Below are 15,096 nucleotides of genomic sequence, written 5' to 3' on the forward strand. Positions count from 1 at the left end.
TGACAGAGAACTGCTTATGAAACGCAATGCCTCAACTTTGCCAGAGCAATTGCACCGCCTGTATTTTTTTATTTAACCTTTATTTAACTAGGCAAGTCAGTTAAGAACAAATTCTTATTTACAATGACGGCCTACCCCGGCCAAACCCAGACGGCGCTGGGCCAATTGTGCGCCGCCCTATGGGATTTCCAATCACAACCGGATGTGACACAGCCTGGATTTGAACCAGGGACTGTGGTGACGCATCTTGCACTGAGATGCAGTGCTTAGAACGCTGCACCACTCAGGAGCCTGTAAAGCAATGTACATTTATTTCATGTCCATGACAGTATATGTGGATTCTGATCATTTGTTATGTAAATTATATAATTTATGCACACACTCACACATGCACGAAAACACACACAGCTCAGCTAGGATGTCCTACAACTGGGAAGCACAGGCAGAAGAATGGGTCATTGTGAACTTCTTTATAACTGTTGAATACATGTAACAGAGAGAGAGAGGGGGAGGGAGAACAACCGAAAGAACATTGAGATTCGTAAAGTCACTTTGTCAATAAGGTTGGCAGGACACCAGGGCTCCTGCGGCTTCAGTTCCCAAATAGGAGAGCAGCTCAGAACCCACTCCAGCTGTCCAACTCCCTCTGTCTCTCTCCTCCCTTCTCACTCTCCTTTACTGCCCACTTAACTCTCTGTGAGAGAATACTGCTCCAGTTCTGAGCTCAGAACACATCTCCTCTCTTCCCTCCTATCTTCGCTCTCCTCTGCCCTCTTCTCCTCCTCTCCTCTGCCCCCCTCTCCTCTGCCTCCTCTCCTCTGCCCTCCTCTCCTCCTCTGCCCTCTTCTCCTCCTCTGCCCTCCTCTACTCCTCTCCTCTGCCCTCCTCTGCCTTGCTCTCCTCCTCTCTTCTACCCTCCTCTCCTCCTCTGCCCTCCTCTCCTCCTCTCCCCTCCTCCTCCTCTGCCCTCCTCTCCTCCTCTGCCCTCCTCTCCTCTTCTGCCCTTGTTTCCTCCTCTCCTCCTCTGACCTCCTCTCCTGCCCTCTTCTCCTCCTCTCCTCTGCCCTCCTCTCCTCCTCTGACCTCCTCTCCTCTTCTGCCCTCGTTTCCTCCTCTCCTCCTCTGACCTCCTCTTCTGCCCTCTTCTCCTCCTCTCTTCTGCCCTCTTCTCCTCCTTTCCTCCTCTGACCTCCTCTCCTCTTCTGCCCTCTTTTCCTCCTCTGCCCTGCTCTCCTCCTCTCCTCCTCTGCCCACCTCTCCTCCTCCTCAGCCCTCTCCTCCTCTGCCCTCCTCTACTCCTCTGCCCTCCTCTACTCCTCTGCCCTCCTATACAGTGTATTTGTATTCTCTCAACAGGGCAGCTAGTCTGAACAGCTCCCTCTTTCTTGTCTTTCTATGTTCATGTCTCTCTCTTTCCCCTTTTCCCTCTTTCTCTCCAGCTGCTAACACAAATAATGAATCCTGCTCACACACTCCCTGCCTCTAACCCTCTCTGACGTGCACAAACACACACGCACACATACACACAGACACAAAGGTGCACACACACACAAACTGTCTTCCGCCCTTCCTCCAACACAAACACACTCCCATCCACCACGTGCCACAGAGAAATGATGCCAGCCCTGTCAGCTCAGACACACAGAGAAAGACTCCCTCCCCAACCCTAACCCTGCCACCCAGGCTGACCTGACCTTCTATGTTTTCACATGACAGGACGCGTCAGATGCTGCAGGAGATGTTTATATGGCTGGACTCAGGGTGGAGAACATGTATGATGTTTATATTCTTTCCCAATGTTCCCTCAGATCTCCCACTGACACTGTTACCCTGTTGCCCCTGGTATACGTCTAACCTGCCCCAAGACTAACCACCCCCAGACCCTTAAATACACAGGTTGGAATAGCTGTTTTTTAATATTCTCTCTCAACCGCTAGAGCATTTTCATACACAGACATCAGTAGTTTAATTTCTGTTAGAGTAAGGTAACACAACTGTACTGGTACAAATTAGTATCTTTATCATCATCATCATCATCATCGACTGTGACATCACAAACACGAGTTTACATACATGACGAGATGACATAGGTGATTAGTGAAGAAAGGGAGGTGGGGAAATAGGGGGAAATAGGGAGGTTTAATGATGGTTCAGTGGAACATCTATACATGGAGAAGCTGGTCTACACTTCCTGTATGTGTTCCTGGGGCTGTGTGACCACACTACTAGGGTCTTGAATACAGTTGAAGGTAGTGGAGGGGATGTCTTCTTCTATAAGGTTGTTCTCCAGGTGGAGAGAGGCCAGGGCCGAACGCACCGCCACACGAGAGTGACACACCGACCCCACCGCCACAGACCTGCGAGCAACACACACAGTGTAAAAACGTTATTTAATGTGTACTCTTGTGAATACGTGTCTGTCCTTGTCTGACGGCCCCTCTGGGCACCCTGCCAAAACAATCATTCTGATTGGATAATTAGCCTGAGATTAGTTCTGTGCTCTAACAGGACGGCAACGTGAGTTCACTCACCGATACTGGGCTCTGTGATTGGTTCTTACATAGCCTCGGGGAGAGGGCAGTGCCAGACGAACTCAACTGATCCTGACGCTGTGGTTGCTTCAGTCTGAGGTTTTCCTTTGATTTATTGTGGTAATAGCTAAAGCCATCATGGTCTTAATATACTCAAACCTGATTTTACATTTATACAGTACCAGTCAAGAATTTGGACACACCTACTCATTTATATATTTGTACATACTTTGAATACACAGTGAATACATCAAAACTATGAAATTACACATATGGAATCATGCAGTAACCAAAAAAGTGTTAAACAAATCAAAATATATTTTATATTTGAGGTCCTTCAAAGTAGCCACCCTTTGCCTTGATGACAGCTTTGCACACTCTTGGCATTCTCTCAACCAGCTTCATGAGGTAGTCACCTGGAATGCATTTCAATTAACAGGTGTACCTTGTTAAAAGTTCATTTGTGTTTTTAATGCATTTGAGCCAATCAGTTGTGTTGTGACAATGTAGGGGTGGTATACAGAATATAGCCCTATTTGGCAACAGTCCATCATTACTTAAGACATGAAGGTCAGTCAATACGTAAAATTTCAAGAACTTTTAAAGTTTCTTCAAGTGCAGTCGCAAAAACCATCAAGCGCTACAATGAAACTGGCTCTCATGAGGACTGCCACAGGAAAGGAAGACCCAGAGTTACCTCTACTGCAGAGGATAAGTTCATTAGTTACCAGCCTCAGAAATTGCAGCCCAAATAAATGCTTCACAGAGTTCAAGTAACAGACACATCTCAACATCAACTGTTCAGAGGAGACTGTGTGAATCAGGCCTTCATGGTCAAATTGCTGCAAAGTAAGCACTACTAAAAGACACCAATAAGAAGAGGAGACTTGCTTGGGCCAAGAAACACGAGCAATGGACATTAGAAGGGAAGAAATCTGGTCTGATGAGTACAAATTTGAGATTTTTGGTACCAACTGCCGTCTCTTTGTGAGACGCAGAGTAGGTGAAAGGATGATCTCTGCATGTGTAGTTCTCACCGTGAAGCATGGAGGAAGAGGTGTGATAGTGCTTTGCTGGTGACACTATCGTGATTTATTTAGAATTCAAGGCACACTTAACCAGCAGGGCTACCACAGCATTTTGCAGCAATACGCCATCCCATCTGGTTTGTGCTTTGTGGGACAGTCATTTGTTTTTCAACTGGACAATGACCCAACATTTTGTCTGTCATAGTTGAAGTGTACCTATGAGGAAAATTACAGGCCTCTCTCATCTTTTTAAGTGGGAGAACTTGCACAATTGGTGGCTGACTAAATACCTTTTTGCCCCACTGTACAGGTCTCAGTGGTGGGTAGTATATGGGGCTTTGGTGACAAAACGGATGGAACTGTGATAGACTGCATCCAATTTGCTGAGTAGAGTGTTGGAGGCTATTTTGTAAATGACATTGCCGAAGTCAAGGATCGGTAGGATGGTCAGTTTTACGAGGGTATGTTTGGCAGCATGAGTGAAGGATGCTTTGTTGTGAAATAGGAAGCCGATTCTAGATTTAATTTTGGATTGGAGATGCTTAATGTGAGTCTGTAAGGAGAATTTACAGTCTAGCCAGACACCTAGGTATTTGTAGTTGTCCACATATTCTAAGTCAGAACCGTCCAGAGTAGTAATATTGGATGGGCGGGGCGGCGATCGGTTGAAGAGCATGCATTTAGTTTTACTTGCATTTAAGAGCAGTTGGAGGCCACGGAAGGAGAGTTGTATGGCATGAAGGAGAGTTGTATGGCATTGAAGCTCTTCTGGAGGTTAGTTAACACATTGTCCAAAGAAGGGCCAGAAGTATACAGAATGGTGTAGTCTGCGTAGAGGTGGATCAGAGAATCACCAGCAGCAAGAGCGACATCATTGATGCATACAGAGAAAAGAGTCGGCCCAAGAATTGAACCCTGTGGCACCCCCAGAGACTGCCAGACATCCGGACAGCAGGCCCTCCGATTTGACACACTGACCTCTGTCTGAGAAGTAGTTGGTAAACCAGGCGAGGCAGTCATTTGAGAAGCCAAGGCTGTTGAGTCTGCCGATAAGAATGTGGTGACTGACAGAGTCGAAAGCCTTTGCCAGGGCGATCAATACGGCTGCACAGTATTGTCTTTTATCGATGGCGGTTATGATATCGTTTACGTCCTTGAGCGTGGCTGAGGTGCTCCCATGACCAGCTCGGAAACCAGATTGCATAGCAGAGAAGGTACGGTGGGATTCGAAATGGTCGGTGATCTGTTTGTTAACTTGGCTTTCGAAGACCTTAGAAAGGCAGGGTAGGATAGATATAGGTCTGTAACAGTTTGGGTCTAGAGTGTCTCCCCATTTGAAGAGGGGGACAACCCCCTCAGCTTTCCAATTTTTGGGGATCTCAGACGATACAAAAGAGAGATTGAACAGGCTAGTAATAGGGTTTGCAACAATTGCGGTGGATAATTTTGAAAAGAGAAGGTCCAGATTGTCTAGCCCTGCTGATTTGTAGGGGTCCAGATTTTGCAACTCTTTCAGAACATCAGTTATCTGGATTTAGGTGAAGGACAAATGGAGGAGGCTTGGGCAAGTTGCTGTGGGGGGTGCAGAGCTGTTGCCTGGGGTAGGGGTAGCCAGGTGGAAAGCATGGCCAGCCATAGAAAAATGTTTTTTGAAATTCTCAATTATCATGGATTTATCAGTGGGGACAGTGTTTCTCAGTGCAGTGGGCAGCTGGGAGGAGGTGCTCTTATTCTCAATGGACTTTACAGTGTCCCAGAACTTTTTGGAGTTTGTGCTACAGGATGCAAATTTATGTTTGAAAAGGCTAGCCTTTGCTTTCCAAACTGCCTGTCCCTAACTTCTCTGAAAAGTTGCATATCGCGGGGGCTATTTGATGCTAATGCGGTACACCACAGGATGTTTTTGTGCTGGTCAAGGGCAGTCAGGTCTGGAGTGAACCAAGAGCTATATCTGTTCCTGGTTCTATATTTTTTGAATAGGGCATGCTAATGTAAGATGGTGAAGAAAGAACTTTTAAAGAATAACCAGGGATCCTCTACTGACGGAATGAGGTCAATATCCTTCCAGGATACCCGGGCCAGGTCGATTAGAAAGGCCTGCTCGCTGAAGTGTTTTAGGAAGCGTTTGACAGTGATGAGGGGTGGCCGTTTGACTGCAGACCCATTACGGATGCAGGCAATGAGGCAGTGATCACTGAGATCCTGGTTGAAGACAGCAGAGGTGTATTTAGAGGGCAGGTTGGTCAGGAGGATATCTATGAGGGGGTTGTACCTGGTTTGAGGTTGTACCTGGTTGGCAGACTGCTAAAGCAGTGAATAAAACAAACTTAGGGAGGAGGCTTCTAATGTTAACATGCCTGAAACCAAGGCTTTTACGGTTACAGAAGTCAACAAATGAGAGCGCCTGGAGAATGGGAGTGGAGCTAGGCACTGCAGGTCCTGGATTAACCTCTACATCACCAGAGGAACAGAGTAGGAGTAGGATAAGGGTACGGCCAAAGGCTATAAGAACTGGTCGTCTAGTGCGCTCGGAACAGAGAGTAAAAGGAGCAGATTTCTGGGCACGGAAGAATAGATTCAAGGCATAATGTACAGACAAGGGTATGGTAGGATGTGAATACAGTGGAGGTAAACCTAGGCATTGAGTCACGATGAGAGAGGTTCTGTCTCTAGAGACACCATTTAAACCAGGTGAGGTCACCGCATGTGTGGGAGGTGGAACAAAAGGGCTAGCTAAGGCATATTGAGCAGGGCTGGAGGCTCTACAGTGAAATAAGACAATCACTAACCAAAATAGCAATGGACAAGGCACATTGACATTAGGGAGAGGCATGCATAGCCGACTCATCACAGGGACCAGTGAGTAGCTAGGCGAGCTGGTGACACGGCGATTCAGACAGCTATCGGGCTAGCAGGCTAGCAGAAGGGTCTCAGGGGGGGGGGGCGTCGCGATGAAAGAGTCTTGTAGCCCCCTCGGACGGTTACGTCGGCAGACCAGTTGTGATGGATCAGCAGGGCTCTGTGTAGACAGTAAAAGGTTCCAGGCCAATTGGCAAAATAGGTATTGTAGCCCAAGAAATTGGCTGATGGACCTCTTCAGCTAACAGTCTGATATGCTCTAGGCAGCTAGCAGGGTAAGGCTAGCAGGCTAGTGTATGGTCCATCAGGGGAATTCGCGACAGAGGGGCCTGTTGAAACCCCCTCGGGCGGATTACGTCGGTAGACCAGTCGTGATGGATCGGCGGGGCTCTGTGTCGGCAGTAAAAGGGGTCCAGGCCAATTGGCAAAATAGGTATTGTAGCCCAAGAAGTGGCTGATGGACCTCTTCAGCTAGCTGGGAGATGGGCCTAGCACCAGGCTAGTTCCCGGCTAACTGGTGCTTGCTTCGGGATAGAGACGTTAGCCAGGAGTAGCCACTCAGATAGCAGCTAGCTAGCTGCGCTGATCCAGGTGAAAAGGTTCAGAGCTTGCGGAAGGATGAGGAGATGTGGAGAAAAAGCAGTCCGATATGCTCTGGGTTGAATCGCGCTGTGGAGACTGGCAGGAGTTGACCGGGCTAAGGTTAGCTGATGACCACTGGCAGTGTCTAACTGACTACCAGCTAGTAGCTAGTTAGCTGGCTAGCTTCTGTTAGGGGTTCCGGTTCGTGTTAATGGACAGTCCAGCAGGCATCAGCTGTGTGGCCGAGTGATCATAGGGTCCATTGAGCAGCATTAGATGAAACAAGGAACAGTTCGGTAGTCGATTACTACGTTGAGCAAGCGGGAGACACAGCGTTTGGTGCTAGCAGATGGATCATCACCAAACATCCTCGACGCAGAGGCCGGTTGAGAGCACATCGACCGAGTTACGTCAGCAGACCTGCAGACCAGTCGGGATGGATCGGCGGGGCTCAGTGTCGACAAAGGGTCTAGGCCAATTGGTAAGAGAAGTGTTGTAGTTGGTGTTCTTCGTTTGCTAGCCGGGAGATGGGCCTAGCTCAGGGCAAACTGTTGCATGCTTCTGGACAAGGGCGTTAGCCAAAATAGCTCCTCTGTAGCAACTACCTAGCTGCGAAGATCTGGTGTAATGGTTCAGAGCTTGCGGCAGGAGTCCGGTTTTGTAGTGGAAAAAGCAGTCCAATATGCTCATGGCTAGTATCGTGCTGTGCAGACCGGCAGGTATTACCCGGGTTATCTAGGCTAAAATGTCAGGAGTCCGAGCTAAAGGTAAAGACCGCTAGCAGTGGCTAACAATGACTAAATAGCTAGTAGCTAATTACTTGGCTAGCTACTGATGGAGGTTCCAGTTATAAGGTCTAAAAAAAATAGCTGATCCGTACCACATTGGGTGAGGCGGTTTGCAGGAATGTATATTTCTTTCAAAACTTGAAAAAAGAGACTGAAATGTATGCAAAAAAATTTGAAAAAGACCATATTTACATGGGACGAAAACAAACACGTCTTACTGCTGCACCATCTTGGATATATTGAGATGGTTTGGGAGGAGTTGGACCGCAGAGTGAAGGAAAAGCAGCCAAAAAGTGCTCCGAATTTGTGGGAACTCCTTCAAGATTGTTGGAAAAGCATTCCAGTTGAAGCTGGTGAAGAGATTGCAAGAGTGTACAAAGCTGTCATCAAGGCAAAGGGTGGCTACTTTGAAGAATCTCAAATAAATGATTTGTTTTAACACTTTTTTGGTTACTACATGATTCCATATGTGTTATTTCATAGTTTGGATGTCTTCACTATTATTCTACAATGTATAAAATTGTTAAAATAAAGAAAAACCTTTGAGTAGGTGTTTCCAAACTTGGTACTGGTACTGTAGGTGGTGGTTCAGTTTGGCCGCATTTACCCTTGGTGAGCACAGTACCTACAGCGGTAGAGAAGATTGGTAACACTGGAGTCATACCTGATTTGGTTGTAGTCGAGCCTCAGCACCTGCAGGTTCCTAAACTGCCACACGCTGTGAGGCACCGCCCCCAGACGGTTATTGTCCAATAGGAGCTCAACAAGCGATCGGTACATGCCCACAAAAGAAACTCCTTGCACTCCTTCGTCCCCTAGTGCATTGTGGGATAGACGGAGGGACTCTAGGCCGGGGCGCAGGTGGCCAAAGACATACGCAGGGATTCGACCAATGGAGTTGTGTTGCAGGGTCAGCTGACGCAGAGGGCGGGGTAGGTAGAGGGGGACTGAAGTGAGGCTGTTATGAGAGAGGTCCAAGGCTTCAAGAGAACTAAGAGAGAGAGAGAGAAACAGAAACATATTTGGTTATTCAATATACTAAGTTTTATAAAGCAGCATCAGAGCTATAGGACCAGTCTAATGGCTACTCTAACTACGTATTATAAAGCAGCATCAGAGCTATGGGACCAGTCTAATGGCTACTCTAACTACGTTTTATAAAGCAGCATCAGAGCTATAGGACCAGTCTAATGGCTACTCTAACTACGTTTTACAGAGCTCTTGGGTCAGATATAATGCGGAAAGTAGAGTTTACTGAGAAGCAGTAGACTTGGGAGTTTCCAGTGTTTTGGCTGTTAGATTGAGGAGTGGAGAGGTGTTGTTCTCTACAGAAACACATGCACGCTAGGAGTGGAAGGGTGTACTCTCTCCCCAATGATTTGGCAGGAGAGGGCCCCTTGCTCCATCATTAACACGGAGCCATGTGGGAGGTAGTGAGGGTCCATAGGACGTGGAAATTGAGTGGTTAGGGCTATGTGGCCAAGTGGAGTAACAGAACATAGACCATTAAAGCCAGGGGGTGAGGAACGGGATGCTGTGTTTGGGGGTAGTAGTGGGGTAATATAACACAGGAAGACAGGGGGTAGAGGGTGGTAGGGGGTAATATAACACAGGAAGACAGGGGGTAGAGGGTGGTAGGGGGTAAGAGAACACAGGAAGACAGGGGGTAGAGGGTGGTAGGGGGTAAAAGAACACAGGAAGACAGGGGGTAGAGGGTGGTAGGGGGTAAAAGAACACAGGAAGACAGGGGGTAGAGGGTGGTAGGGGGTAATATAACACAGGAAGACAGGGGATAGAGGGTGGTAGGGGGGTAAGAGAACACAGGAAGACAGGGGTAGAGGGTGGTAGGGGTAATATAACACAGGAAGACAGGGGATAGAGGGTGGTAGGGGGTAAGAGAACACAGGAAGACAGGGGATAGAGGGTGGTAGCGGGTAAGAGAACACAGGAAGACAGGGGGTAGAGGGTGGTAGGGGGTAATATAACACAGGAAGACAGGGGGTAGAGGGTGGTAGGGGGTAATATAACACAGGAAGACAGGGGGTAGAGGGTGGTAGGGGGTAAGAGAACACAGGAAGACAGGGGATAGAGGGTGGTAGGGGGTAAGAGAACACAGGAAGACAGGGGGTAGAGGGTGGTAGGGGGTAAGAGAACACAGGAAGACAGGGGGTAGAGGGTGGTAGGGGGTAATATAACACAGGAAGACAGGGGGTAGAGGGTGGTAGGGGGTAATATAACACAGGAAGACAGGGGATAGAGGGTGGTAGGGGGTAAAAGAACACAGGAAGACAGGGGGTAGAGGGTGGTAGGGGTAAAAGAACACAGGAAGACAGGGGGTAGAGGGTGGTAGGGGGTAAAAGAACACAGGAAGACAGGGGGTAGAGGGTGGTAGGGGGTAAGAGAACACAGGAAGACAGGGGGTAGAGGGTGGTAGGGGGTAATATAACACAGGAAGACAGGGGGTAGAGGGTGGTAGGGGTAATATAACACAGGAAGACAGGGGTAGAGGGTGGTAGGGGGTAAGAGAACACAGGAAGACAGGGGGTAGAGGGTGGTAGGGGGTAAGAGAACCCCAAGCAGCTGGTGTGAGTTTACAGGGCAGGTCAAAGCAGGACAAATATCTAATTTCCTGTTACCTTACTGCCATTTACGCACAGCAAGGTGAACAGCCAATGAGCACAACACACTGGAGGCTGAACAACCAACAGGCTCAAAGCAGAGTAGGGTGTATAGCCAATGAGAAGAAAGATAAACAGGGGCCCCTGGTGAGGTTGATAAGAGAGGCGTATGTGTGACTCACGTTATAATGTCAATTTCATATACGGTACCTCAACCCTCCTGCTCATCGTGACCATCTTTGTACTCTTTGGGACATTAAGCAACAAAACGTTCATGTTTCTCCACATAAATCTGTTTTTATTTAAATAAACCCTAATTGTTGTTGTGCAGGGAAATCTGGGATTTGATTATTACTGTTTGTATTAACAAAAGTTTGTTCTCTTGTTCAAGCTGTTATTCATATAGCAGAGGCTCAGCGAGGTCCAAAAATGATTTCAGGAATTCTTTGCTGAGTATTAGGGGTATTAAGTCAACAGGGGTGTCGTAAAATCCTACATTAATACAGCCGTAAAGGTTTTACTGAAAACAGTGCAGCACCACAGGGGACTGAACACAATGACAGATTTAACCAAAAACACACTAACACATTCGCAGATATGAAAACACACACACACAGTACACACACACACACACACACACACTATGTGTTAAAAAACACATTGCAGATAGACTGTATTGTCCCAAAATGTAAGAACATTATATGTAGAATCATGTTTTTTTTAAATGTACACCGGAAACTCTGTGACCAGGATTGATGGAATGGAGCTCTAGCATAGAGTGAATTTATGACAGCTTACTAAACTCTGTTCTGAAATATAGCCAGCCAGGCTGCATCTGCCTATCTCCATATGCTATTAATGAGAGGAGAGGAGGAGAGGAGAGGAGAGGAGAGGAGAGGAGAGGGCGAGGCGAGGCGAGGCGAGGCGAGGCGAGGCGAGGCGAGGCGAGGCGAGGCGAGGCGAGGCGAGGAGAGGAGAGGAGAGGAGAGGAGAGGAGAGGAGAGGAGAGGAGAGGAGAGGAGAGAGAGAGGAGAGGAGAGGAGAGGAGAGGCGAGGCGAGGCGAGGCGAGGCGAGGCGAGGCGAGGCGAGGCGAGGGAGGAGGAGGAGAGGAGAGGAGAGGAGAGGAGAGGAGAGGAGGAGGAGAGGGAGGAGGGAGGAGGAGAGGAGAGGAGAGGAGAGGAGAGGAGAGGAGAGGAGAGGAGAGGAGAGGAGAGGAGAGGAGAAACACCCAGTCCCACACACTTGTGCTGCCTTTTGACTGGTGTCTACACCCTAATGTTGTTCTGGAGACATTGTGTTTCCATATCTAGGGCTGACAATGAAGAGCAGAATCAACAGCCTCTGCATCATCAAAAACAGTTGCTTTGTGAGAAGGTGTTACAGTTCGCAGACATGTAAATGTCATCTCAAAAGTACCAGTGGTCTCTGGCTTTGGCCCCGAGGCAGAGGAGGACCGTTGTAGCCATGGCCCAGAGAGACACCAGTGACGGCCCGCACAGATGGTGGCTTTTGGGGTAAAACATTGTGGTAAATCCTGTATGGAAATGCACCATTGGAATCATCTTATCAACTTAATTGTCTGATTATGTTAAACAGGTTAGAGTGAGTAGGAGAGATTACTATTGAATCAATACTGTCTTTGTTGATTGTTTTAGATAAGTGTTCTTTCCCATTGACTTCAAACCAGGGATGTTTACTGACTATCAAGTGGACCTGGCTAAGGCTCTGTGTGTGCTTTGACACGGACAAGAGTAATCAATCTGATGGTCCGTTCCTCCTCAGGGAGCTGAGATCTAATGAGAACCAGGAGAGGGAGCTGGTGGCGGCCACACACAAACACACACAAAAACACACACACACACCCTGTCTCCTCTGTTTCATCTGCCTGGGGCTGAGACGTACCATGCCAGTGTTATACAACCAGGCTTATGCAAGTTGCTCGCTAGCCAGACTAACCACACTGCTCCCGAGTGGTGCAGAGGTCTAAGGCACTGCATCTCCGTGCTAGAGGTGTCACTACAGACACCCTGGTTTGAATCCAGGCTGTATCACAACCAACTGTGATTGGGAGTCCCATAGGGTGGCGCACCATTGGCCCAGTGTCAACCGGGTTTGGCTGGTGTAGGCCGTCATTGTAAATAAGAACTGACTTGCCAAATAATACAAAAACTAACCAGGATTAACTACACTAAACAGGTTAATCACACCAACCATGTCCCCCCCAAAAATGTTGGGGACTGAGCAAATGTCAGGTCTGCTGAGCACAAACTTGAACGTTGTGCAACTTCCAGAGAGCGTTTACTGTGAACACTGAGGCTCTACCCACTGTAATGTACAGTTTCAACAGAGGTCGAGTAGGCTACTGTGGCTATTTGTTCATAACGAAGGCCTACCAGAGTGGCCTACCATCAAAAGAAATGGAGAAAATACATCCCATAACATTTTAACATGGAAATAGCTTTTCTATCATTCAGCCTACAGTAGCAGCTAATGTGTGGTGTTCAATGTAGGCCTACGGTCCATGAGCCTTTTGAAAAAACATGCATGGCTTTGCATCAACCTGTTTATCCACTTGTCCTTCAGACAAGGAGGTGACTGAAAATGTTGCCTTGTTTGATGCAAGAATCTACTTTACAAAATAAAATGCATTACTATTCCCATACCATTATTACAGAGAATCAGACAAATCATGCTACCCTCTGCCTATTGGCTACTTAGCTTATTCAAACCAGTCTCAAAATACAACACTGCCCCTTTTAAGACAAAAAAGCTCCTGACTTGCTTTTCAAAGATGTCTAGAAATGTACATGTTTTGTGCTCTTGTAGGAAGCAATCACTCCCCTATTGCTGACTACAAATTAGCAATAACTGGGCTACTAACTCACTAACTATTAAAGGATATGAACAGAATGTGCAAACGTAGATACAAGCAGCTCTCGCTTTGATCTCAAAACAAGCACATCTACTCACGACCGCTCATCCTGTAAACACAGTCCAGTTCAAAGTAAATGGCACAGATCCATACACTACCAGTCAAAAGTTTGTACACACCTTCTCATTATAGGGTTTTTCTTTATTTTGACTACTTTCTACATTGTAGAATAATAGTGAAGACATCACAACTATGAAATAACACATATGGAATCATGTCGTAACCAAAATTGTTATAATGATTTGTTTATATTTTATATTTGAGATTCTTCAAAGTAGCCACCCTTTGCCCTGATGACAGTTTTGCACACTCTCAACCAGCTTTATGTGGTGGTCAACTGGAATGCATTTCAATTAAAAGGTGTGCTTTGTTAAAAGTTCATTTGTGGAATTTCTTTCCTTCTTAATGCGTTTGAGCCAATCAGTTGTTTTGTGACAAGGTAGGGGTGGTATACAGAAGATATACCTATTTGGTAATGCTGATGCTCCAGATACTCAACTAGTCTAAAGAAGGCCAGTTTTATTGCTTCTTTAATCAGAACAACAGTTTTCAGCTGTGCTAACATCATTGCAAAAGGCTTTTCTAATGATCAATTATCCTTTTAAAATGCTAAACTTGGATTAGCTAACACAACGTGCCATTGGAACACAGGAGTGATGGTTGCTGATAATGGGCCTTTGTACGTCTATGTAGATATTCCCTAAAAAAAATAGCTGTTTCCAGCTACAATAGTCATTTACAACATTAACAATGTCTACACTGTATTTCTGATGAATGTTATTTTAATGGACACATTTTTTTTTGCTTTTCTTTCAAAAACAAATACATTTCTAAGTGACTAAGTGAACTTTTGAATTTTAACCACACTAACCAGGCCAGTAACACTAACCACACTAACCAGGATAACCACACTAACCAGGATAACCATACTAACCAGGCCAGCAACACTAACCAGGACAACCATACTAACCAGGCCAGCAACACTAACCAGGATAACCACACTAACCAGGCCAGCAACACTAACCAGGCCAGCAACACTAACCAGGACAACCATACTAACCAGGCCAGCAACACTAACCAGGATAACCATACTAACCAGGCCAGCAACACTAACCAGGATAACCACACTAACCAGGCCAGCAACACTAACCAGGATAACCACACTAACCAGGCCAGCAACACTAGCCAGGATAACCACATTAGAGACACTAACCAGGCTAGCTAGGGTAGTCAGGATAAGAGGGAACATTGCACACAAACCATACTAACCAGGCTAGCCACAATAACCAGGCTAGCCACACTAACCAGGCTAGCCAGGATAACCACACTAATCAGGCAGGCCACACTAGCCAGGATAACCACACTAACCAGGCTAGCCAGGATAACCACACTAATCAGGCTAGCCACACAAACCAGACTAGCCAGGATAACCACACTAACCAGACTAGCCAGGATAACCACTCTAACCAGGCTAGCCAGGATAACCACTCTAACCAGGCTAGCCAGGATAACCACACTAACCAGACTAGCCTGGATAACCACACTAACCAGACTAGCCAGGATAACCACACTAACCAGACTAGCCAGGATAACCACTCTAACCAGGCTAGCCTGGATAACCACACTAACCAGACTAGCCAGGATAACCACACTAACCAGACTAGCCAGGATAACCACTCTAACCAGGCTAGCCTGGATAACCACACTAACCAGACTAGCCAGGATAACCACACTAACCAGACTAGCCTGGATAACCA

At 46.9% G+C, this 15,096-nt stretch overlaps 1 protein-coding gene across 1 annotated transcript in view; it reads right to left on the reverse strand.

The window, feature by feature from the left end:
* Positions 1-2,003: 2,003 nt before the first annotated feature.
* The window catches only part of si:dkey-32e6.6 (extracellular matrix protein 2), a 51,364-nt gene continuing 38,271 nt past the window's right edge, over positions 2,004-15,096 (reverse strand). The window contains exons 9-10 of the mRNA XM_042304120.1: positions 8,453-8,779; positions 2,004-2,357 (exon numbers count right to left, since the gene is read on the reverse strand). Of these exons, the coding sequence (XP_042160054.1) occupies positions 2,183-2,357; positions 8,453-8,779 (502 nt within the window). The 3' untranslated portion in view covers positions 2,004-2,182. The remainder of the gene's footprint in view (positions 2,358-8,452; positions 8,780-15,096) is intronic.

This window comes from Oncorhynchus tshawytscha, linkage group LG22 (genome assembly GCF_018296145.1).
Source record: "Oncorhynchus tshawytscha isolate Ot180627B linkage group LG22, Otsh_v2.0, whole genome shotgun sequence".
Lineage (NCBI taxonomy): Eukaryota > Metazoa > Chordata > Actinopteri > Salmoniformes > Salmonidae > Oncorhynchus > Oncorhynchus tshawytscha.